Genomic DNA, 23,480 nt, shown 5'->3' on the forward strand with positions numbered 1-23,480 from the left:
TCTCCTTAGCTATTTTAGGAGGAAAAACAAAACTTATATAATAATAATTTAATAATAATAATTAGTGTTTATATAGCACCCGACATGCTGAGCACATAGCACTTTACAAATATTATCACATTTGTATTATAAATCATGCTACATGCTACACATTAGAAGTTTAGGAAATCTTTTTACTCACTAAGAGATATCATAAGTGATAGAATCCCTGCCCCTTTCTTCAGCTTCCTGCTTTTGCCATGACCAAAGTGAATTTACTACAGATAGTCAGGGTCAGAGTAGATGGTCCCTGCTTATAAGATGGGATTTAGGATGTGCCACTGAACATTCCCTTCCTCAAAAATATTCCCTGCCACAAAGCCTGAAATTCCATCATTGAGATTTTTCTTTTGGGATGAATTTTACAAGGTAAAGCAAATGACCTCAAGGAATAAGCATATTATATGTAACTTTGGGCCAAAGTTAGTCTTGGACAAAGTTGTAGTGTTAAGACAGGGAAGACAAAGAGACTAGTTAATATAGATAGTTATATTTAAAAAACTATAACCATGGAGTGGTGAATGGAACTTTGTTCCAGAAGGCTGAATATGGAGAGCTTTCAAAGTTCTTCACTAATCTTGGGATACAATGAGTTTAGCACACGGTTAGCAATAACATTTAGATGGTACCCTTCATGTTGCTGGGCTTACCTGCTACAAAAATTCCTAGTTCACCTTTGAGTTTATACTAGGTACAATTACACACACACACACACACACACACACACACACACACACACACATGCTGAGAGGATTTTGCTAAGGTGAATAAAAAAGACAAACTCTGCTTTTTTTTTTTTTTTTTTTGATTTGTTTTAGATTTCAAAGCCCAACTCTGAAATATAAATTCTGTTCTCACTTTCTGAAGCCTGTAAGATTATATGTTTAGTTCTATTAAAGCATATAGAAAGGAGTGCTCTTCTACCAGTTTGAGAGGTGCTAATTTTCAGAACTTTCTGCATTTCCTTTTTGGGTATTTCAGCAGGTAGCTAGTCTCCAAATGAAACCACAGAGGCCTGAGAAATATTGAGTTCCATTCCTGTCTCATTACAATTGCATGGACCTAAAGTCATGACCATAAAGACAGAATGGCTGTCTCTATAGAAGTAATCTTAAAATAATTAAGTCTTAGAGGTCATATCTAGTAGAGATAGGAAATAAAAACATTATATTTTCAAGTTGGCTCCCTTGCCAGAGAAAGAGGCACTACCAGCTTCCCAACTGTTTTGATATCTATATCAAAGACATTTTAAAAAAATCAAGGGGTTACTACTGTGCCAGATGGAATGAACCTCTAAAGTACCATTTAAAAAATGCTTTCTCCAGAGAAAAGGTAAAATTTGTACATGCAGCAAATAAGCCATTCTACCCTGGTGGATAGAATACTGGACTCACAGTCAAGATGAGCCGAGTTAGAAACTTGCCTCTAATATCTATGAGCTATGTAATTATGATCTGGACACTAAACCTTCTCAACCCAAGCTCTTCATTTATCTAATGGGAATAATATGATCTGTAGTACAGACTTCACAGATTTGTTGTAAGGATCTAACAAGGGAATTAAAGTGCTTTGTGAATCTCAAAGTATTATTTAATTATTATTATTGAGAATTTTTTTTTAGGAATCTTAGCTTAAAGCTTTATATAATATAATGTCACCCAATGGGATGTTTTCTCCAAAGGTTTTATAAAAAATCCAAACTCTCAGTTGGAATTGGGGCAAACTGGTAGTTTTGGGCAGTTTTCATGAATAACAATGACCTTAGTTAACAGATGAGCAGATCAAGTATTGCAGTGGCATTGAAAACACTTCACAAATTGGCTGCCTCCTATTTTTAGTCTTCTTACATTATTAATTCCTTCCCTCCACATATTCCATGAAATGAATATTTTTGCTTGTTGGGTAGATTGTTGTGTTTTTGTTATTATTGTTGGTTGACTTGTTTTAGGAGTGAAGGCAGAGAAAGAGAAGGGAGGTAGACATGTTGGTCCTTATTCTGCTCACAATCTTCATGATGCTACTTGGTTGGTTCTCCTTAAGAAAGCTAGTCCATTGAGGAGGCCATTCTACCTTTAACAACCACAGCAAGCATAACCCTTTAGAAGATTTGTCTTTGTAAAATATCAATATCAGTTTTTAGCTTTATTTCTTAAGACAATAAATCAGGGATTCTTAACCGGGGGTCTTGAATTTAGATTTTAATAACGGTAAGTGATTTTCTTTATAATCTTAAATATTTTATACATTTAAAAATAGCATCCTAAGAAGGGGTTCATAGGTTTTACTAGACTGCCAAAGGAGTCCATGACATAAAAAGTGTCAGTAAACCATTCCTACAGTAATCAGTAATTATTATGGTAATTCATGAATAAGGGTAAATCATTATAGCTGGAATTAGTAAATTATTAATAACTACTATATTCAGCATTGAGTGGCACTTCAAAGGAAGAGGAAAAATTGATTCTTGCTCTTATAAAATTTAAATCTAAAGGAGAAAGTCAAGAAAAACCCTTATAATATTTATTTCTCAGTGTATCATAATTAGCCCATTGGGCTTATCCTACTTTTTCATCTATTTTCATATTTACAACACATGCTCTGAGGCTGTTATTCCAAACTCTTCCCGGTATATTCCCAAAACGTGGAAGTCTTCTACCTTCATGGTTTTAGGGAAACCTGAGAAACTGGAGGAGGGTTTCTAGTACTACGCTTAGGAGCCTTCACTGTTATGCTTTCTCCAGTGATTAATAAATTAATATCAATTAGCCATCCAGATTTAATTAGTTTGTAGAAATGGATATTTATCTAGGTAGAATAATGTAAAGTTGACATAAAACCTCTCACCTAAACCAAGAGATACATTTTCCTATAAATCTAAAAAGAGTCCAGGGGACAGTGGGCTCAACTTTTAAAGAGCACACATGGCAGAAGAGGTAACTTATAATTCCTAAGGGTCCTTTTGTTTGAAGTCCTTTTCCCCTATTTTTGGGAGCCATCATGAAGATATGGAGGAAGATATTCTGCTCCTTGTATAGTCAAAAGCCACTTTTTTTAGTATGTTTGTTTTGTCTTCAGCACCAGATGCATACAGTATCTCCAAATATTATTATTCTGGGACACTCATGATATCAAAGAACAGTCTATATCTTCCACACCTTTTGAGGTTTCTATACTCTTCCTCTGGGTAACTAGGTGTGCACAGGTAGAGTTTTAGGCCTGAGTCAAGAAGGCTCAATTTTGTGAGTTCAAATTTGGCTTCAGACTTTACTAGCTAAGTGATCTTGGGCAAGTCACTTAAACTTGATTTTCCATCAGGAAAATGAGCTGGAGAAGAAAATGGGAAGCCACTTCTGTATCTTTGCCAAAGAAACCCAAATGGAGTTACCCAGAATCATCTGTGACTGAAACCACTGTGTAGCAATAACAAGTCATTCTATGATCAAAGTAGTGGGAAGAGGAGACAGGTTCTTTGCCTTTCCTCCTAACTTATTCCTTATCAGAGGCTTGTCTAAAACTGACCTCATGGTTTACTAATGGAATGCCAGAGTCTGAAAGGACTTGCTATTTTATTGGCTATGACAAAATTTCTTAACCAATTCCAACATACTTCTTGTTTTTTTATGAGATAAATGTTTTTTTTAAATAATAGCTTTTATTTTCAAAATACACACAAAAATAGTTTTCAAATTCACCCTTGCAAAACTTTGCCAACACACTTCAATTTTTTTGCCAACACAAATAATTTCATTTTATCCAATATCAAGAAGCATTTTGTTGCTTATCAGTTTGAATAACATGACTGCTCACACTCAGTTCAATGCCCTTCGATTGGACTGCTCCAACAGATATAGCTTCACATGATATAAGTATCAGGGCATAGCATCTCATTAATCACTTCAGTTGGGTGGAGGGTGATTGAGTGGTTTCAAACCACTTTTACCCTTGCATGTATATTTTTCCTTTTGAGATTCTTGATAGCAGGGTCTATACTCCAGCTTTTTTTGTATCCCTGAGCCTAATATTGTGCTTTGCATATATTGGAACTGAGTAAGTTTTAAATTAAAAAATTAAAAATACACAAATTAAGCTACTTAGCACTTCTAGAAACATAAATTTGTTATACTAGAGAGATTTTGATAACAAACATGGAATTTGGTAAAAGGTATTTTTGTGGGGTAGCTAGGTGGTACAGTGGATAGAACACCAGCCTTGAATTCAGGAGGACCAGAGTTCAAATCTGATTCAGACACTTAACACTTCCTAGCTGTGTGACCCTGGGCAAGTCATTTAATCCCAATTGCCTCAGGGAAAAAATGTATTTTCTTTAAAGGCCCAGAAACATGAATCAAGGGGCAAGTCTCAAGCCATTACAAAGAGGTACAGTATTTCTGCACACAGACATTCCAATTTTAATTCAAGGAACACTGTATAAAATGAAGGTAATACAGAAACAAAATGGATTATAGATTTAGAAACAGTTATAGCTCTCATGAAAATTATCTCATGTTGGGGGGGAAAGGATATGATATACCCACAATTAATAAGAATGAGAGAGGGGGTGGAAGAAAGAGAGATAGAGATAGAGACAGAGATAGACAGAGACGTACATAGGCAGACACATACACACGCAGAATAAATAACCATGAGAACTAGAATTAAAATGAATAAATATGCTAATAACCAGGATCAGGACAGCCTTTTTGTAGGTGATGGACTTCCTAAGAGGTATAAGTGAAGATGGAGTATCTTTTCAGAAGAAAAATGTTTCTTCTTAGGAATTGGAAAATCTTTAAAAGATTCAAAGAAACTCCTGGGAAAATTTAGATAAACTGAAAAGTCCAATATAGAAATATGACCAATTCTTAGAAAATGAAAAAAAATGACAAAACAGCCAGGAGATATCTTGGGGTGGGGGGCATCTACAAAAAGTAAGACTTCCCAAATAAGTACATTTGCTTGTAGATTATTAGAGAAATTTAAAACTACATTTTTTAGGGGTCATTGTCAGATTAAGCAGCTCACAAATTAATGGAAAGCAACTGCAGGTATAGACTCAAGAAAATATGATGAAATTTTGGTTGCATAATGTAGGGATAAAGGAAAGTAATGGTGATAATTTTGCTTTCTTATAGCTTGTGATAGATACCTTTCATTGGACAATCAATCACTTCTGACTTATTTCTAATATATTTGACACGACTTGACATATGTATTGGGAAATGATTTTCAAACAAGACTCACAAGGACAAAGGACATATGAATCCCATATATCATCAGACTAATTTTCATAAAATACTATGATCATTGAATCACTTTTGTTCTCAAGAGTCTTTAATTGCTCTCTTGTTATTTATCAGATTTCATCAACTAAGTGGTATAGTGGATAGATCTCTGGACCTAGAATTAAGACGACCTCAGTTCAAATTTGGCTTTAGACATTTATTGGCTGTGCAATCCTGAACAAGTCATTTAATCTTTGTGCCTCAGTTTCCTCATCTGTAAAATGGAGATAATAACAGCACCTACTTCCCAGAGTTGTTGTGTTTTTCAAATCTTAAAGCATTATATAAATGCTGCTATCATTATGCCCCCCCTTTTTTTTTTTTTTTGCTTTGAATTAAAAGCAATATGTAATCTGGTCTCAACTTCTGCTAGATTTGGATTTTGAGGATATGGGTTTGATTTGCTGTTTTACATGATCCGGATATTTTGTGCCTCAGTTTCCTCATTTGATACATGACAAAATTAAACTGAGTAGCCTCTAAGGACTTTTCCACTTCAAAATTTATAATGCTATGATCGTGCCTTTCTAACTTTATCTTACACTGTTTCTTACAAGCCTTCTGCTTCAACCAAAGTGGGCTATTCTTCATTGTACCCAGAGTATTTTGTATTTTTATTCATATATAATAATCCATGATTCTACCTTCGTATAATATTTTCTTTCTTAATTGTGAAGATTTAAATCTTATCCATTTTTAAAAACTCAGCTTTTATTCGCTGGCTTCATGAAATCTTCCCAGATGCTAGTTCAGAGTGATCTCTTTCTCCTCTGTTTTGGAGTAAGATGGGGCAATTGGAGTTTTGTCTTAAGGTCTAATATTTGTGTGTATGTGTATGCATGCATGCTGGATGGACATGATTTTTCTGTATGGTGGCCTAGAGATATCCATCAACCTGACAACTCCAGAGTTCCCTTGTAGTGGATTGCAAAAGTGGACTTTTATTAGGGCCTCCTACTCCACACCCCTTGTAGGAGCATGTGGGAAAGGCTGGAACCTCTTTTGATATAACTACCTCTGTGATCAGACTCTCCTCTCTGCAGCTGTGAGTTCTCTTCCAGTCTCCTCCACTGAATATGTCTTAATTTCAAGAATTCCTAGCTACACCTCCGCTCTTTTGAACTTACTGAATTTATAAACTATGCCACTCATTTGGCCAGAAATCAAGCTTTGCCTTATGACAATTCTTCTGTTATCTCTCATTACCATTTAATGCGTGCATTATCACCTACTTTAGTGTCCTTGTATTGCATGCAAAAGGGCCTTAGATATTAGTTATTTACATTTTTTCCCAGCTGTGGTTATTGTAGAAAAATCAGTCACTCAGAATTTATCCCTTTGACTATTTCACAAAATGAAATTATCTCTCTTCCCCATCTATGTATGCTTCATATTATTACAATTCAGTCTGAGTTTTCATCTCCATTTTTTATTGTACACTACTAGAATGAATGAATAAAAAAGCTTTTATTAAACACTTATGAATTTCTGGGGATACAGAAAAGAAAAATGGAGATAATTCCTGCTTTCAAAGAACGGAAATTCAAATGGGGAGAAAATACATATAGGAAGTTTCAGTTCATCTGATGGGTCCTTAGCATGCAATAGAAAAGCGGATGGAAACATATCATCTTGAATGTCATTAACACTGATAAAATCCTAGCTTTCTCTGATGCTGAATCATTTGACATTGCCAAGAACTTCTTTGCTTGGTAAAGAGATATCTACTAAATTTATATCCTCATAGATTCCCTGAGAGACTGAGAGAGACTGTTCTGATATTGACCATTGTCACCAACCTATTATCTGTAAGTTAACAGATCATAGATTTAGAGTTGGTATCTTAGAAGTTCTCTTAATACTTTTACAAACTTGGGCCTGAATTTCTTCATATGGACTAAACATACAGAAATGAATCCCATTTTATAGATGTATAAACCAGAACACAAAGATTCTAGTGAATTGGGTGACTTATGTGACTTTTCTAGTACTGAATTTCTCAGTGCTTCATTTTCCAGCTATAGAAATTGAGGTCCAGAGGGGGTCAATTATTTCCCCAAGAGGAGGTAGTTGCTCTGTGATTCATACTTAAGTCCTTTGGCTAGAAATCCAATATTTTTTCTATAACCTTACAGAACCTGCAGTCTACATTTGAGGAAATTGAGGTTTTATTTTCTCTAATGTTAAAAAAAGGCAACCATGAGGTTAATTTGTTTGAAATTATGTGAGAAACATAGCATCATTGGTCAGAATTGTTCAGTAGCTTCCTCCAAAAGTACTTTCCCTCTTCATTCCATAGACTTTAAATCATAATAATTAAGTTTTTTCTCTTTTAGAAGTATATGGGTGATCCTAAAACCACATGTGCTGTTTTGACAATTCCAAGTGAATGACCAGAGTGACCAAATTATATGCCTCTGCCATTAAAAATATGCATATATGCCTGTTATCCAATTTATCTTGGATTTCTGCCTTCATTATGTCATCTTACTGGACTGCTTATAAACTAGTGGATTTGAAAAGGATACATTTTAATTTGTAGGTGGGATGCTGTGTTGAATATTTTCTTTTTCCTTCTCAGATTCAAGGGAGCCAACTTGGTGGAATGGAAGCACTGGTCTTGGACTCAGAAGCAAATTAGGCTGAGGTAAGTGAGGCACTTGCCTTAGGGACATAGAAAAAGATAGAAAACTTGCAACTATTCAAGCATGCTGTGCTTTTAGGATACATTTTTGCTTCTTTTACATTCTTACTTCAGATATAAGATTTGCTGGTTATAGTGTTGGTCAATGACCTGGATTTGGATCTTCAATTTATTGCCTGTTGCAACAATTAGTAGCTGTGTAAATTGGGAAAAAGTCATTTTAAGTACTGTGATTCTCATTTTCTCCATATGTAAATAGGGAATAATATCTCAAAGGTTGTTACAAATACATTGCTTAGTTCATAAAGTGATTTTAAAGTATAAGTGCTAAGAAATGATGGCATCATGGAGAAGCATGATCAAAGAAGGGAGTGCATGTGGTGAAGTGGTGAGAATGAGGGATAACTAGTGGAATGACTGTCTTTTCCACTGGCTTTCTCATGATGTAAGGAAAAAGTGAGAAATATTCATCTTAGTATGATGAGTGGAGTCTCTTGGGTGAACTTGTAGGAGGATTTGGACTAGGTTCATATTGAATGAATAAGCATGGATGGGATACTTGATGGAAGTATTCACACCAATGATGAACGTGCTCATATCTGATCCTTTACATCTCAGTAACCATGAACTGTATGTCACCATTTATATCCCCTACCACCCAACTCTTCATTTCCACCCCCCTCAATCCTTCCACTCCAGTTTCATCTTAACTCTATCCAAACTTTCTTGTTCCATAGGCAATGAATTTCCCTTCGTTTAAAATCTTTTCCTCTCCTACTCCTTCAGTCTTCTAGCAATTATGGAAACCATCCTCACCCTGGATGACACAGCCTCCTTGGCCACCCTTTGCAGTATTGGCTGCACCTTCACTCATTCTTCTTGGTTTAAGTTTGGGAGTTTAAATTCTACTTGTCCCTACCTCCCCCCCCCCCCCCAATTTTAATTTCCTGGCTCTCCCCCTTCCTCTGTCATTCTGTAAAGTCTCTGCCTTTGAGGTTCATACTATTCACATCTACAATCTAATCAAACTCTTGGTGGCTGTTTTTATTTAAAATTTTTTTTTACAATCTTCAATTTATTCACCTTCTTTCCTCAATGATTTTGAAACCTGACTTACATTTTCTCTTTCCTTCTCAGCTTCTGTCTTCATACTAGAGGATTTAAACAAAATACATATGGATTCTCCCTCAAGTCCCTTAACTACTCAATTTCTTAACCTACTGACCTCCCCTAAGCTATTCTTCCATTTCCTCAGCCATACACAAAGATGGTCATACCCACAAGTATACATTCTCCATGTTTAAGCATTCTGAAGTATTCTCATATGATCATAATCTACTGACTTTTTATTTCTTCCTATGCCTTTCCTTACATAACCCTACTATTCATGACCTGTAATCCCTTGATCCTTCAATTCTCTCCCTAGGCCTTCCTTGTGATACCTATTATCACCTCTTCTCCCCATTTTCATCCCTTGGTGAACCGATTTAATTTCTATACTCTCCTCTCATAAATCATTAGCTCCTATATATTGCCACTTATGTCTAGCCAAGTCCCAGCTTTAGATCTCTTCCACCATTAATTATTTTTGCTATACTATATACATGCTGCTTAATGAAGGTAGAGAAAATCAGGCAACCATTTTGACTGGATCCATTATAAATTTATGTCACACATTGGGTTCCCATACTGCTAGGCAATACTATTATACCTTCCTTATCAATTCAGTATCCCACTCTCTAGAGCAATTATTCCAAACCATCTTATTCCTCCTTAGATCTCCCAAGGCTCTCCTTTCCCCTCACTCTTTCAGCTAAGAACCTTGCCTTATATTTTTCAGAGAGAATTGAGGCCATTTGATGTGATCATCATCTTTTGCCTTCACTCCTATCACATATATGTTTTTTGTCATATTCTCCTGTCTCACATGATGAAATGGGCTTACTCTTTACCAGGGTTAATCCTTTTACTTGTTGAAATGATCCCATTTTGTTATCTCCACTCTTTCACTTATTTCTACTTTCTCCCTGTTCATGTTCTCTATTGCCTATAAATATGTGCATGTTTCCTGTGTTCTAAAAAAAAAAGTCCTCAGTAGATCCTTCCATCCCTGCCAACTATCATCCGATATCTCTTCTGTTTTTTGTAGCTAAACTCCTCAGAAAGATTGCCTACAATAGGTGCATCCACTTTATTTCCTCTTATTCTCTTCTTAGCTGTTAAAGTGTAACTCCTGCCCTTATCATTCCACCAACATTACTCTCTCTAAAGTTATTAGTGATCTAAATGTTAAATTAGAATTTAGATTCTAATTGGAGATGCAACATGTCCAAATATATATGAATATAGATTAGGGAGAGAGAAAGCAGATTCAAGTTAAACACGGAGGGGAAGACACTAGATGAGAAAAGTCTTTCTCAAAAGGTTATCTTTTTTTTTTTTTTTCTTCCCCCCCTGAGGCTGGGATTAAGTGACTTGCCCAGGGTCACACAGCAAGGAAGTGTTAAGTGTCTGAGACCAAATTTGAACTCAGGTCCTCCTGAATTCAGGGCCGGTGCTCTACCCACTGTGCCACCTAGCTGCCCCAAAAGGTTATCTTTTAAGAAAGCCAGAGATATACAGTAGTAGAGTAAAGAAATAAGAGAAATCCAGATATGGGAAAAGGCCATGGAAATGGTAAATGGAATATTATATCTAACACTAAGTAGGCCATTATAGTTGAACCATGGAGATTGTAGAGAGGAATAAATGTGTAAGAATATGGGAAAGGTAGGAAGATTGTGAAGATTTTTAAATATCAAGCAAATGAGTTTATATGTAAAAACCTGGAGTTTAGGGGGTGGAAGGATGTGTTTCTCCATTGCCTTTTTGGTCATCCATGGTTTTTAGTTGTATAGAAATTATAAATCTGTCCTTGCTAAATAAATACACCCAAATGATCCTCAATTATTTCATCCACAGTAAAGGGTGGTTTTTCCTCTTTAAAACATACTTTTCACCCTTGCATTTCATTTTGGCTACCACAGCCCTGTTGTAATATCTTCTGAGTTGCAGATAGATAATTTGTTTTTTCCTTTAAGGATTTTACTTCTAATACAACACTGTCACATACAACTTCCCTGGTTGAGATTTATAATTCCTGTTAGTAAGAAGACTATGAAAACAACAATCATCTGATTAAATGAGCCACAATATTTTCTGCAAAATATACAATTACTTACCACACATTATACAGATGGACTAAATTAAGGCTGTGTAATACTTTGACAAAAGCTAGCAGAAGTGGATTGGATGGTAAATGCTTCTGAGGCATAACATGGCTTTCTTCACAAAGCATGAAGAAATCTTTAATTGCATCCTCTTGCTTATTCTGCAGACTGTTTCTAAGATAGTTTAGCTTTGAAAAATGAAACCATTTCAGTATGTCAGAAAATAGCATTAAGTCCTACCTGTCAGTCTTTTCACTAATTTGCAAGCCTGGTTGAAAGCTTCAGGAAAACTGGCATTGGAGAATAGTAATGGTAGGTAACTACCCAGAGTTTCTAACAAAGTAAGTAGCAACATGGCTGGGAAGTACAGTGCTCTCTCTATGCTCATCTCTATTTATTTAGATTGATAGTCCCCAGGGAACTCTCCCAAATGAAGAAGCAACAGAGTCCAAAGAACATGGGTTCTGGAGTCAGAATATCTGGTTCCAAATCTCACCTTTCATGCTTGCTACCATAGGCAAGGCAAATTTATTTTCCTGGATCTCAGTTTCCTCATGTATGAAATGAAAGGTTTGAACAAATGTATGGATGGCGAACTCACTGAAGCCTTCAGTGATGTATATGTCTGATTTCCAAAGGATTATAGTTAGGGAGCTCTTACTCAGGTGTTGAAGCAGGTAAACCTATCTTTCCCTAGTCCTGAGGCCATGATAGGACAGCAGTTAAAATTGGATGGCACATGACTCCAGTGTCCTTCTAATTTTGGGAAGAAAGAGCTAGGGATCTGTTTCTTCAGAGGAGTAGAAGCCAAGATATAATTTTTGAAGTTAAAGTAGGATGAGCTTGCTGAGGATTTTTGAAGGACATTATTTATGGGCATGCCCCATAAAAGGTGTAGCTTAGATTCCTTTGCCGGTGATTGCATAACATGCCCCAGTCAAGTTCAGTTGTGCTAGGAGGAGTCTATTATCTCCTAAAGAATCTGACTCATATTTCAACAGCATAATTGGCAATACCTGTCTTGAAACACGAACTCTTGGGAGGAGTTCAGGGCAAGGGGAGGGAATAGGTAGGAAAATGGCAGTAGGGAAAGATGAAGCTTGGGAGGTGGAGCACACAATGGTGACAAGACTTTGGGGAGAAGGGCCTCAGGCCACATAAGGGAACAGCTGCAGCTGTACCTGGCTAGTAGAGGATATTAAGACAGAATCAGCAGGTCAGGAGTTAACTGGGGAGGAAACACTCTCCCCTACTCCATGTTGGCATTCTAAGAGGTCTAATGATTCTACTCTAAGTAGAAAATATGTATTTATTTTTTTCAAAGCATTGACAAGCTTTGTCTTATGTCTAAGCTATGAGGCTAATACTGGAATTTCTCCTTTTATAATATGTTTACCTTTAGTCAAAGCAAAAATCTGAAAGATTGGAACAAAAAGTTGATGGTAAACATTTTATTATAAAATGAAGCAAATTTAGTAAGTGGCTACCATGCTAGTACTGACATTCATTGCACTTTTTTTTGACTGGTCCTATGAAGTAAACAGTCTATCAATAGATGGATTTCTATTTTGTGCTTTATTGGCAAAATTTTTGAGAACTCAGGGTCACTTGTGTGCTATGAAAGACTCAGAGAAGGAAAGATGCTTTATTTCTTGGTCACTTAACTCTGTTTTCCTCAATTTCCTCATCTGTAAAATGATTTGGAGAAGGAAAAACCCAAATGGGATCATGAAGAGTTGACATGATTGAAAAAGACATAACAGCAACAAAGATTTGGATGGTATCATAGAAATCACCTACTTTAACTTTGCTTCTTAAACAGAAATCCCTTCCACAGCTTTCCTGATAAATGATTGCCAAGTCTATGTTCAAATACTTTAGGTGATGAAAAGCTCATTATCTAAGGAGGACATCTATTCTATTCTAGTACATCTCTTAACTATTAGTAACTTTTTAAAACACTAAACCAAAATTTATCTACCTGGGGCTTCTAGCCTGTTGTTCTAGTTCTGTTCTATAGAGCAAAGCTTCTTAAATTGTGGGTCATTACCCCATGCGATGTCTCATACCTGAATGTGGGGGTTGTGAAATTATAATTTATCATCAGCAAATGTTTTATTTGTATACTATTTTATATACCAATATATCCAGGGTCATGTAAAAGTTTATTGGGCAACAAGGGGCTGCAATTGGAAAAAGTATAACAAGTCCTGCTGTAGCGTGAGACTATTCCATCTTCCCCAGCATAGCTTTTCAAATATTTGAAAGATGTTATCATGTACCTGTAAAACTTGGAATGTCTTTTGTTATTTTAAAAAATGTTTTTTGAACTTTAGAGGTCAATTTTATATTAAGATGAATTATTTTGATTTTGAGATGAAGAAAGTCTTAATGAACTTGTCTTTTCTTATTCATCCTATTGTTGGGTTGGGGCTGGGAAGGGAAGTTAGATATATAGATATTTATCAAATTAAACTGTGGAAAACAGTACAGTACACTACAGTAACTTAATCATGACATCATAAAGATCTCTGACACTAGCAGTGTGATCATGGACAAGTAGTCATTTAATCTCTGAACTTTAATTTTCTAATCTATGAAATGGGAATAATATCTGTAGGATCTAACTCATTAGTCATGCATCAGACAACATTGAAATGTCATATAAATGTCAGTTATTATGATTAGTTATCTAAAAGACTTTGTATTATTATGAGTGGGGCCATGCAGAAGTTTTTTGGTTGGCTGAGATTCAATCAGTCAATAAGCATTTAAAAGTGCCAGAAATTATGCTAAATATTGGACATGTAAAAGATAGTTTCTATGCTTAAGGAGTCCACAATGTGATGGGGAAACAGATAAATATGTACAAGCACATTATATACAAGATAAATAGGAAATAATTAAGAGAAAAGGCACTAGAATTATGAGTGGTTGGGAGAGGCTTTATCTAGTAGATGGGATTTTAGTTGGGACTAGGAAGTCAGAGAAAGAAATAGGTAGAGATGAGGAAGGAGAACATTCCAGGCATGGGTACAGTCAGAAAAAATGTCTGGAATAAGTTTGACATTCAAATGACTAACCAAATATTTTTAGTCCTGGAAATAAAACACTATTCTTTTTCTAGAACCACAAGAACATTGGAAGCAGTGATGCTATTCCCTGGCTATGGCACATACAGACGTCCAAGCTTGGCTTGGAGGCCCATTAGGATAAATGGGGAAATCTTGGGTTATCATATAGAAGTTGGGGTAAATTTTTTTCCTGCACTTCTAATGGCTATACTGTAATATATTATTTCTGAATTTATATTCTCTTTTTCTTTGGAATAAGTTCTGGAAAATTAATTCTTGTATTTGGAAACAGCGAGAAAGAGAAATGGGTAACCTTGGAATAAGGGAAAAATGAATTCAGATTGCGTCTCTGACATTTACCAGATGTGTTACTAGAGGTAAGATGTTTAATTTCTTTGAGTCTTAAATGCAAAATGAGTTTAACACCTATAATAGCTACTTCACAGGATTGATATTAAAGTGCCCCAAATATATAATTTACAAACTTTAGATTAAGTGTAAATATTTGTTATTTATGATCATCATTGTCCTCCTCATCATTATCACTGCCATTACCAGCCAAAGACATCAAAATGACTAGGGGAAAGGGAGACTAATAAGTCAAGCATGTGAGCATTTAGAAAGTGCATTGCAGGTGTTGCACCAGAGTTAGCCTTTGGATATGGCAGATCTTTGAACACAGTGACCTGGTTCATTCAGGAACCCAAGGAATGTCCAAGAGCATAGGGTCCTTTCATTGGTTTTCAGAGATCAGGGAAGTTTTAGTCATTTAATAAGCACTGACCAAATATCTTCTATTCTCAAGCTAGAGAGGCAATGACAAGTGTTGATGAGAGAGCACCAGTATTCCATCTAATATTCTACTATGGAATTCAAAAGTGAAAAAAGATGAGTAAGCCCAATAAAAATAATAGTAATAATAATATAATGAAAAATAATGATATATGATTTATTTAAAATATGATAGAATATATATTATATGATGATATATGAAAACACATCTGGGATGCTAATGAGATCAGTCCAAACTTCTAGACCCTTAGCTATATCCCATCTGGAACATACTCGCTGGTTTGTCATTGTTTTTCTAAAGTCTAGTAACAAGAACTGAATATAATATTTCATATGTGGCCACATATGAGTAGGAATGGCCAATAAATGTTGTTTTGACTCCCTAACATAATAGCCTTTCTTCATGGATTCATTCTTTAGCTTCAAGCTTCTTATCATAAAGTAGGGGTTCTTAACCTTCTTAGTCAAACATGGTTGCTTGACTCTCAGATGAAACCTATGGATCCCTTCTGATAATAATGGTTTAAATGTATAAAACAAAATACATAGGATTACAGAGGGAACCAATTATATTGAAATAGAATTGTACATGTGTACATGTACAGATATGCACAGGTGCATCAAACCACACACATACATCCACATATGTATATGCATGTACATATAAAACAAGTTCATACATCCTAGGTTAAGAACCCATGTCATAAAGGACATTCTAAACAATAGCCTCAGAGAAGATTCACTCACCTCTGAATTCACTCTCAACAGCCAATAAAATGTTATTGAAAATTCTTCAATAGAGAGTTTAAAAAAAAAAGGACATACACAAACCCAGGTTCTGTGTACCACCGAAAAGTCACAGAGAATGCAACTTACGTATGAACCATAATCCACTGCCAGGGTCTGCAGAGCCCACGGGAGGCCCAGGCCAATCAGAATGTCAAACACATTGCTCCCAATGGAGTTGGAGACAGCCATGTCACCCATCCCTGGAAGAACAAGAGATAACATAACCTCAAGGAGTGGGGAAGGATTCATTCTAGTAGGTCCTTGCATCTTCAAAACAACAGTCCATACGTGGAGTTTCTTCCTGGTTGAGTTTGATTTTTTTGTTTTGTTTTGTTTTGTTTTGTTTTGTTTTGTTTTCAAGCCAGACTATCTTTTCACATGGAGCGAGTAACATTGACAGCAAGAAAATGAATAAAATTTACATTCTTTCCTTTACATTTTTGGTTAGCAAATGACAGGTTCTGATGCTATTGTATTTGCACTATGTTCACACTTGATTTAATTTTAGGCTTTTTATGATCTATGTGAATATAAGTTCTATTGAGCACCACGTTTTAATTTTTAATTTTCGCTAAGCAACTGGATTAAGTGACTTGCTCCATGTCACACAGCTAGTTAAGTGTCAGGTGTCATATTTGAACTTATGTCTTCCTGACACCAGGGCCTAAGCTTTATCCACTATACTACCTAGCTGCTTCTCCATAAATTTTTTCTAGATTTATTTTTGTCATCTTAGAGATACTTTCTTCCCTTCACCCTCCATATCTCCGGAGAAAAGCAAAAGCTCCCCACATCTAAACATTACTAGTCGTAACAATATTTTCATTTGTCAAAAATTGGTAGATAAGGAAGATTATGAAGCAGTTTTAGAAAACAAATGGGGAGGAGAGAGGAATCTACAGAATTTTAAAAAATGCTTCTTTTGGGGACCTAACGTTATTTATATTAGTTGCCTACCTTCAACTTATTAGCTCAGTGATTGTATGGAAGTTACTTGATCTTTCTGTGCCTCAATTTGCTCATCTGAAACTTGCATAATAACATTTACCTCACAGAGTTGTTGTAAGGATCAAATGACTCTGTGTGTGTGTGTGTATGTGTGTGTGTGAGTATGTACAGAGCTGTCAGTTCTTAATATTAATTGATGGACATTTCTATTAATATTCATATACAATGGTATATTTTAAGGGAAGAGACAGTTTCCTAAAAAGTTGCATGCAAACTGAATTTCTGCAAATTGTTACCTTTTAAGTGCACTGAGGTAGATTGTCACATACATTTATTGTAAATTTTCCCATAAAGTTAAGGAATCACTCCTTAAGTTATGAACAACTTGCCAAGTTTAGTCACTGAAAGCTCAAAGGAGGTGAATTTGTAATCTGTGTTTTGTAGCACATTGTAAAAGTCGGTATGTAGGAACAAGTCTCATCTGAATGGAAAATAAATACCATTGATCTGGTGGCTTTCTGTATCCCAAAGTCAGAAAGCATCTCTGAAGATTCTAACTAGGTAGGTACTCTTCCTTCTCTGACAAGTTAGTTCATACTTGACTTTTTTTTTTTTTTTTTAAAAGCATCTTCCTCATTATATTGGATTTGTTTGACTTGTGTTCTCATTCAAAGACAGTTTGCTTAGAACTCACAATCTTTTATTACAACTAGGTTTTATGAGATTTCCTTCCTCCTTCCTTCTTCCTCTTCCCTTTCTTCTCTCCTCTTCCTCCTTCCCTTTTCCCCTCTTTTCTCTCTCCTTTCCTCCCATTTTCTGTCTCCTTTTTCTTTTTTTCCTTCCCCTCTTCCATTCTTTCCTCCCTCCCTCCTTCTTTCCTAACATACCTTGTCTTGCAACAATGAGGCTGGCCATGCAATCAGGCACACTTGTCCCAGCTGCCAGAAATGTGATTCCCATGATCACATCAGGAATACCTAAAGTGTAGCCAATAATTGTAACCTGCAAGGAGGGAAAATGTATTGTTAGGAGTTGCTCAAGAGAACCTTAGACAACAAGGGAATCTGTATCTGGGCAATCTCTGGAAGATTGATCTATTCAGTTCTGTGATGATACATAAGGGATGGAAGCAAGATGTTAAATTTTCCAAGAATGTGGGATCATAGAAAAATCACAGGGAACACAATTTGTGTGCCAGTGCCAAAATTGGAATTGACAAGTGGTGAAAGGGGGTTGCTTGCTTCCCATTTCTTTTTTAGCAACTCTCATTCCACCCAGCTTCATCCTATCTTCAAGTCAACTTATATTCTTATCTATGTATCAAATTATCTATCTATAGATAGATCTATAGTAGAAATATAGCAATATCTATAACTGCTTATTTATGTATTTAGTTTTGAAGCCTATTATTGTGTAGATAGGTAGAATTATTCCTTATCATTTTAAAGATGGAAACACACAAAAAAGCAGACTATCAGAGGAGAGAAGGGACTTCACTGATTACTTTATCTAACCTATTTCTAAATAGGAATAAACAATAGTTAGCCATTTCTTGACTGCTGGAGACAATTTATATAAAAGAGAATTCAGCTATGAAGATGGGAGGCATCTGGGATGTTTCAAAATAATCTCAGAAATTAAGTGGTAAGTATTCTTATCCCCAGTGAACGGATGGGAAATGAGGCAGAGAATAGTCAGATGAGGTAACATCACAGCGTGTACCAGTGTAAAATCCACATAGGGTTAGAGAGGGAAGGAACTTTAGAGATCATTCAGAAGTCCAGTTCCTTTATTTTAGGTTATGCAATGGATAGAGCCCTGAGCCTGGCATCAGGGAGTCCTGATGCCCTGGACATGTATGAACTATGTGATTCTAGACAAGTCACTGCTATTTGCCTCAGCTTCCTCATATGCAAAATGGGCACAATAATAGCATCTATCTCCCAGGGTTGTCATAAGGGTCAAATGAGATGATAATTATAAAGTGCTTAACATAGTGCCCAGTGCCTGGACATGGTATATGATGTAAAAATATTATTCACATGCACATATATGTATATATGCACACATATACCTAATTTATCTATTTATTTGTTCATTAATTTACTGATTATTATAGATAAGGAAACTGAGGCCCATAGAGGTTAAATGGTTTGTTCAGGGTCACACAGCTAGCAAGCGTCTGAAGCAGGATTTGAATCCAGCTCTTCCTGACTCCAACTCCAATGCCATATCCACTATATAGGAATCCAGGCAAATTCATTGTGACTATGTTCTAGTCTGGGAGATGTGGACTTGAACAGCTGAAACTAACTTAGGTCATTTTAGGATAGCACTTGATTTCCCCCCTCTATGAAATTATAAGAAATGCAAACCACATGTTGTAAGTAGCACAATTCTGTGTGGTTCTTGGTACAGTTTAAAAGCCTCTATATGTGTACAAAAGCTTGATTACTCTCTGAAAGCAGTTTGAGAGAACTGTTATTTTCCTGTTGAGAGAGTTGGGAGAGTTCAGTTAAAGTCCTTTGGGATACCTTGGCTGTCATCCTTTGAAAACCAAAAAACATGTGCAGCTTTCCCATTTAATGTTGAATGGCACTTGGTGTGGACTTGGGACTCTATGCTTGTATTCTCCAAGGAAGAATGTATTTCTACTTGGAAATATGTTCAATTCATATTTAGTGACTCTGAAAAGCCTTTTGTAAAAAGGAGTTTGGTTTTGTTGGCCCAAATTCAAATGCCCTGGCTAAAATTGACCTTCTTGGCCAAATCTTGCTTTTTCCTTCTAACCCTCAGCTTATTATTCCCTGTAGCTATCTGGTTTGGCTCAGTTGCACTTGGACTGAAAAGGAAATGCTATTCAAGTTGCATCCTCACTATTTTTACTGATCCAGAAAAGACTCAATTGTCCAGCAGCTAATTATCCAGGTGCCCTGGACCAGGCTCCTATTTTCCAAGGCTCATTAGCACCTCAGCTGGAGGAAGAGGGAAAGAGAATATATAAAATAAGAAATCAAAGGGACCAGTTTGATTCCCCTATTTGCCCTTCTGCTTCTATATTAAGATAGGAGACAACCTGTTGGTTGAACTTAGGTTAACTATTATCTCCATTACAGATAAATTGTTATTGAGCATCAGTGTTAAAATAATAATGTCATATCCACCATTATCTGTCAAATTATCTAAATCCAGGATTTAATTCTTTATATACATCCTAAAGTATGAACAACAGACACATGCTAGGTCAATGGAGACTTGTGAATTTAATAATTCAATTCAGCAAGTATATATTAAGCATCTACTCTACTCAGAGTATAGTACTAGATACTGTAGGACATAAAAATACATAATCCATGAGATCTGTGCTCATGGCATTTGTACTATTTCATATACATGTTACCTTTCCCCATGTCCAATACTCTAGCATTGGATGAGGTCCTTTTCCATAATAACATTGATTTTTAAGGCCAGAAGAGATGATAGGATCTAGTATAACCATTGTGGTACAATGAAAATAATACTGGATTGAATAGTTATATGACCTGAATTAAAATATGAGCTTTGAGCAAATCCTTGACCTTTCCAGATCCCTATATAATGAGAACATTGAACTAGGTGAACTCTGAAGTTCCTTCTTTCTGGATGTAATTTTACAATCTCTTCATTTTACAAATTACCCATAGTCACACTGAGAAATAGAGGAAGAGGAAGTATTATATCTACCTCAAATCCTAAGCCCAATTTTCTGAATTGCTTAGGGTTTTAGGTTTCTCTTGGCCATCACTGCAGCTAATAACCTTTTCAACCCCCATGAAGTACTGACAGAGTTGTCTGAAAAGCTTCAGGACTAATCAGGGCCTGAGGACTGGGCATTTGATACAACACTCACCATCCAAACCATCATATAAGAGAAAGCTGCAATCCACAAGGTGGAGGCGGCGAATGTCACCATAAACCACTTTTCCCATCGGGGTTTATTGCAGTTGGGAACGGTAAAGTACAAAACCAAACTCAGTGGCCAGGTGAACAACCACTTCACTATTTCCAATTTGCCAGCTGGAGAAAAAAAAAAAGGTGGGATGAAGGGAAAGAAGGAAGAAGAAAATATTAGATGACAATTTTTCATTTTCTCAGTCTACTTAAATCCTGCTTGGGTAGCCACATACCTAATAGGATTACTAGATGCCTCTTAGACATCTAGAATTTAGCATGACTAAAACAGAACTTATATTTTCCTGAAACTTAGCCTTCTTATAAACTTCCTTGTTTGTGTTTATAGCACTGCTGGCTTTCCAGTTACTTCTTATGTTCTTAAGAAATGTTCTTGATTTTCTCAGAACCCCAAGTCCCATTAGATGTCAAATTTTGTCAATTCTACTTCAAAGAATTCCTGTGCTTTAGCATCTTCTCTCCCCTTATATAATCACAGTAATTCAAGCCTATGTCAACTCTTCCCTAGGCTTTTTTTTTTTAAACAAGTTTTTAATTATTTTTTTTATATCATCATAGTTTCTCTAAGTATACCTCCCCTTCTATGTACCAAAATCCCCTACAAAAAACAAACTCATATGAGAAACATTATTTTTTAAGACAATAAAAGAAAAAGGGAAAACATTGGCATAATTTATTGATACATAGAAAAATATGAAAATATATGTCACATACAATGCTTGTGGATCTCTTGTCTCTGCAAAGGAGTCAAGTGGGGGTATCTTTTTGTATTTCTTCTTTTAAGTCATTCTTGTATTTTTTTTTAAAGTTTAAAACATTCACTTTTAATTATCTTTGTGTTTATCTTTACATTTTCTCAACTAGACTCTTATGAGAGCCTCTTAGTTGAGCTCCCTACTCATGATGTATTTATTCCCTTTCCAATTCACCCTCTTCATAACTACTAAACTAATTTGCAATACATAGATCTGACCAGGTCTTCAATAAAAAAAAAAAAATTTAGTGATCATCTATTGCTTCTTGGATAGGATATAAAATTCTCAATTTAACACATAAAGTATTTTATAATATAGCTTTTACTTACTTTTCCTGTCTATTTCATATTATTCCCCTTTACAAATTCTCCATTTCAATCTGCATTAGCCTACAGGCTACTCCTAATACAGAATACTCCATCTACCATCTTTTTATTATTATTATTATTATTATTTTATTAATTATTGTTTTTATTTACTGGATATATGCATGGGTAATTTTACAGCATTGACAATTGCCAAACCTTTTGTTCCAATTTTTCCCCTCCCCCCCAGATGGAGGTTGACCAATACATGTTAAATATGTTAAAGTATAAGTTAAGTACAATATATGTGTTCATGTCCATACAGTTATTTTGCTGCACAAAAAGAATCAGGCTTTGAAATAGTGTATAATTAGCATGTGAAGGGAATCAAAAGTGCAGACGGACAAAAATAGAGGGACTGGGAATTCTATGTAGTGGTTCATAGTCATCTCCCAGAGTTCTTTTGCTGGGTGTAGCTGGTTCAGTTCATTACTGCTCTATTGGAATTGATTTGGTTCATCTCATTGTTAAAGAGGGCCACATTCATCAGAATTGATCATCACATAGTAATGTTGTTGAATTGTGCCCCTCTTCCTTCAAATCTCAGTCGAAGGGTCACTTCCTATATAGAGAGCTTTCTGATCCCCCAGGGGTTAACACTTTCTATTTCTGATATCTTTTGTATCTCTTTGAATTTACTTTGTATTTACTTATTAAATTCCTTGAATTTAGGATTATTTTCATTTTTGTCTTTGCATTCCGAGCACCTGCATCAGTGCATTTACAAGGTTTTTAAGACATGTTTTTGTACTAATTTGCTGAATTACTGTGTATTAATGTGTTCCCTGAGAGTCCTAGAGAGCTGAGTCAGGACATCAGAATTTAGGGGATACCTTTGACACTGACTGCATAGTTCTGGGCAAGTCACTTAACTCTTTAGTGTCCTAAGTGATTCTCTAAGACAATATAAATTGCCAAGAAGATTCTATTCTACATTGTAGAGCAAATTATTCATGAGGAGCTCCCTTTATTGAAGAAATCATTAGCTCCAATTGCTCTCCATGGGCCAACTGCTTTGTAGGGATTCCAATAGAATGAAAAAGAGGAAAAAAGAAATTTTCTTGCTGCCTTCTTATTATTTTGCCAGCTCTCAAAAGCTTGAACTTTAAGGGTATATGGGGGTGATCACTTGGCAAATGAAAAGTCAGAACTTTTGGCTGGCAGAGGAAGAGGTAAGGAGCCAGTAAAGAAAGTAATTTGCCTTTTTTCAGGGTACAACAGATTAATGGCTGTTTTCATAGTTTGTTTTACAAATATTACCCTCTATCCAATTAATTTTAAAAGTATTTATTAAGTGACTATTGTGAGTGAGGCTCTGGTGATACAAAGACAAAAAGTCCCTGCATTTAAGGAGTTTACATTCTAGGCATATTTAAACAGGTACAAAACATGATATAATCTTTGTGAAAATAAGGAGAGAGGTGAGGAAAGAGAATATGCTAGATGGGGAAGCAGACACAGAGAGATAATGAGACTAAGGATTCGCTACCAGGGCCAGGAGCAGAATGCAAAAAATCAAACAAAAAAAAAATCCTCTGGGATATGACCACTGTGCTTTGCTGAGTGAATAAAAAGACTTCAATAAATGCTTGAAGAATCAAGATAAAATATCTTAGGATGTTAATACTCCTT

General features: G+C 35.7%; 1 protein-coding gene across 2 annotated transcripts in view; it reads right to left on the reverse strand.

Moving 5' to 3' along the window:
* Positions 1-23,480, reverse strand: part of SLC24A3 (solute carrier family 24 member 3) — a 715,880-nt gene that overhangs the window by 20,958 nt on the left and 671,442 nt on the right. For both annotated transcript variants that reach the window (XM_074287758.1, XM_074287757.1), the window contains exons 13-15: positions 20,667-20,833; positions 17,665-17,779; positions 15,917-16,029 (exon numbers count right to left, since the gene is read on the reverse strand). In XM_074287758.1, the coding sequence (XP_074143859.1) occupies positions 15,917-16,029; positions 17,665-17,779; positions 20,667-20,833 (395 nt within the window). The remainder of the gene's footprint in view (positions 1-15,916; positions 16,030-17,664; positions 17,780-20,666; positions 20,834-23,480) is intronic.

Source organism: Sminthopsis crassicaudata, chromosome 2 (genome assembly GCF_048593235.1).
Source record: "Sminthopsis crassicaudata isolate SCR6 chromosome 2, ASM4859323v1, whole genome shotgun sequence".
Taxonomy (NCBI): Eukaryota; Metazoa; Chordata; class Mammalia; order Dasyuromorphia; family Dasyuridae; genus Sminthopsis; species Sminthopsis crassicaudata.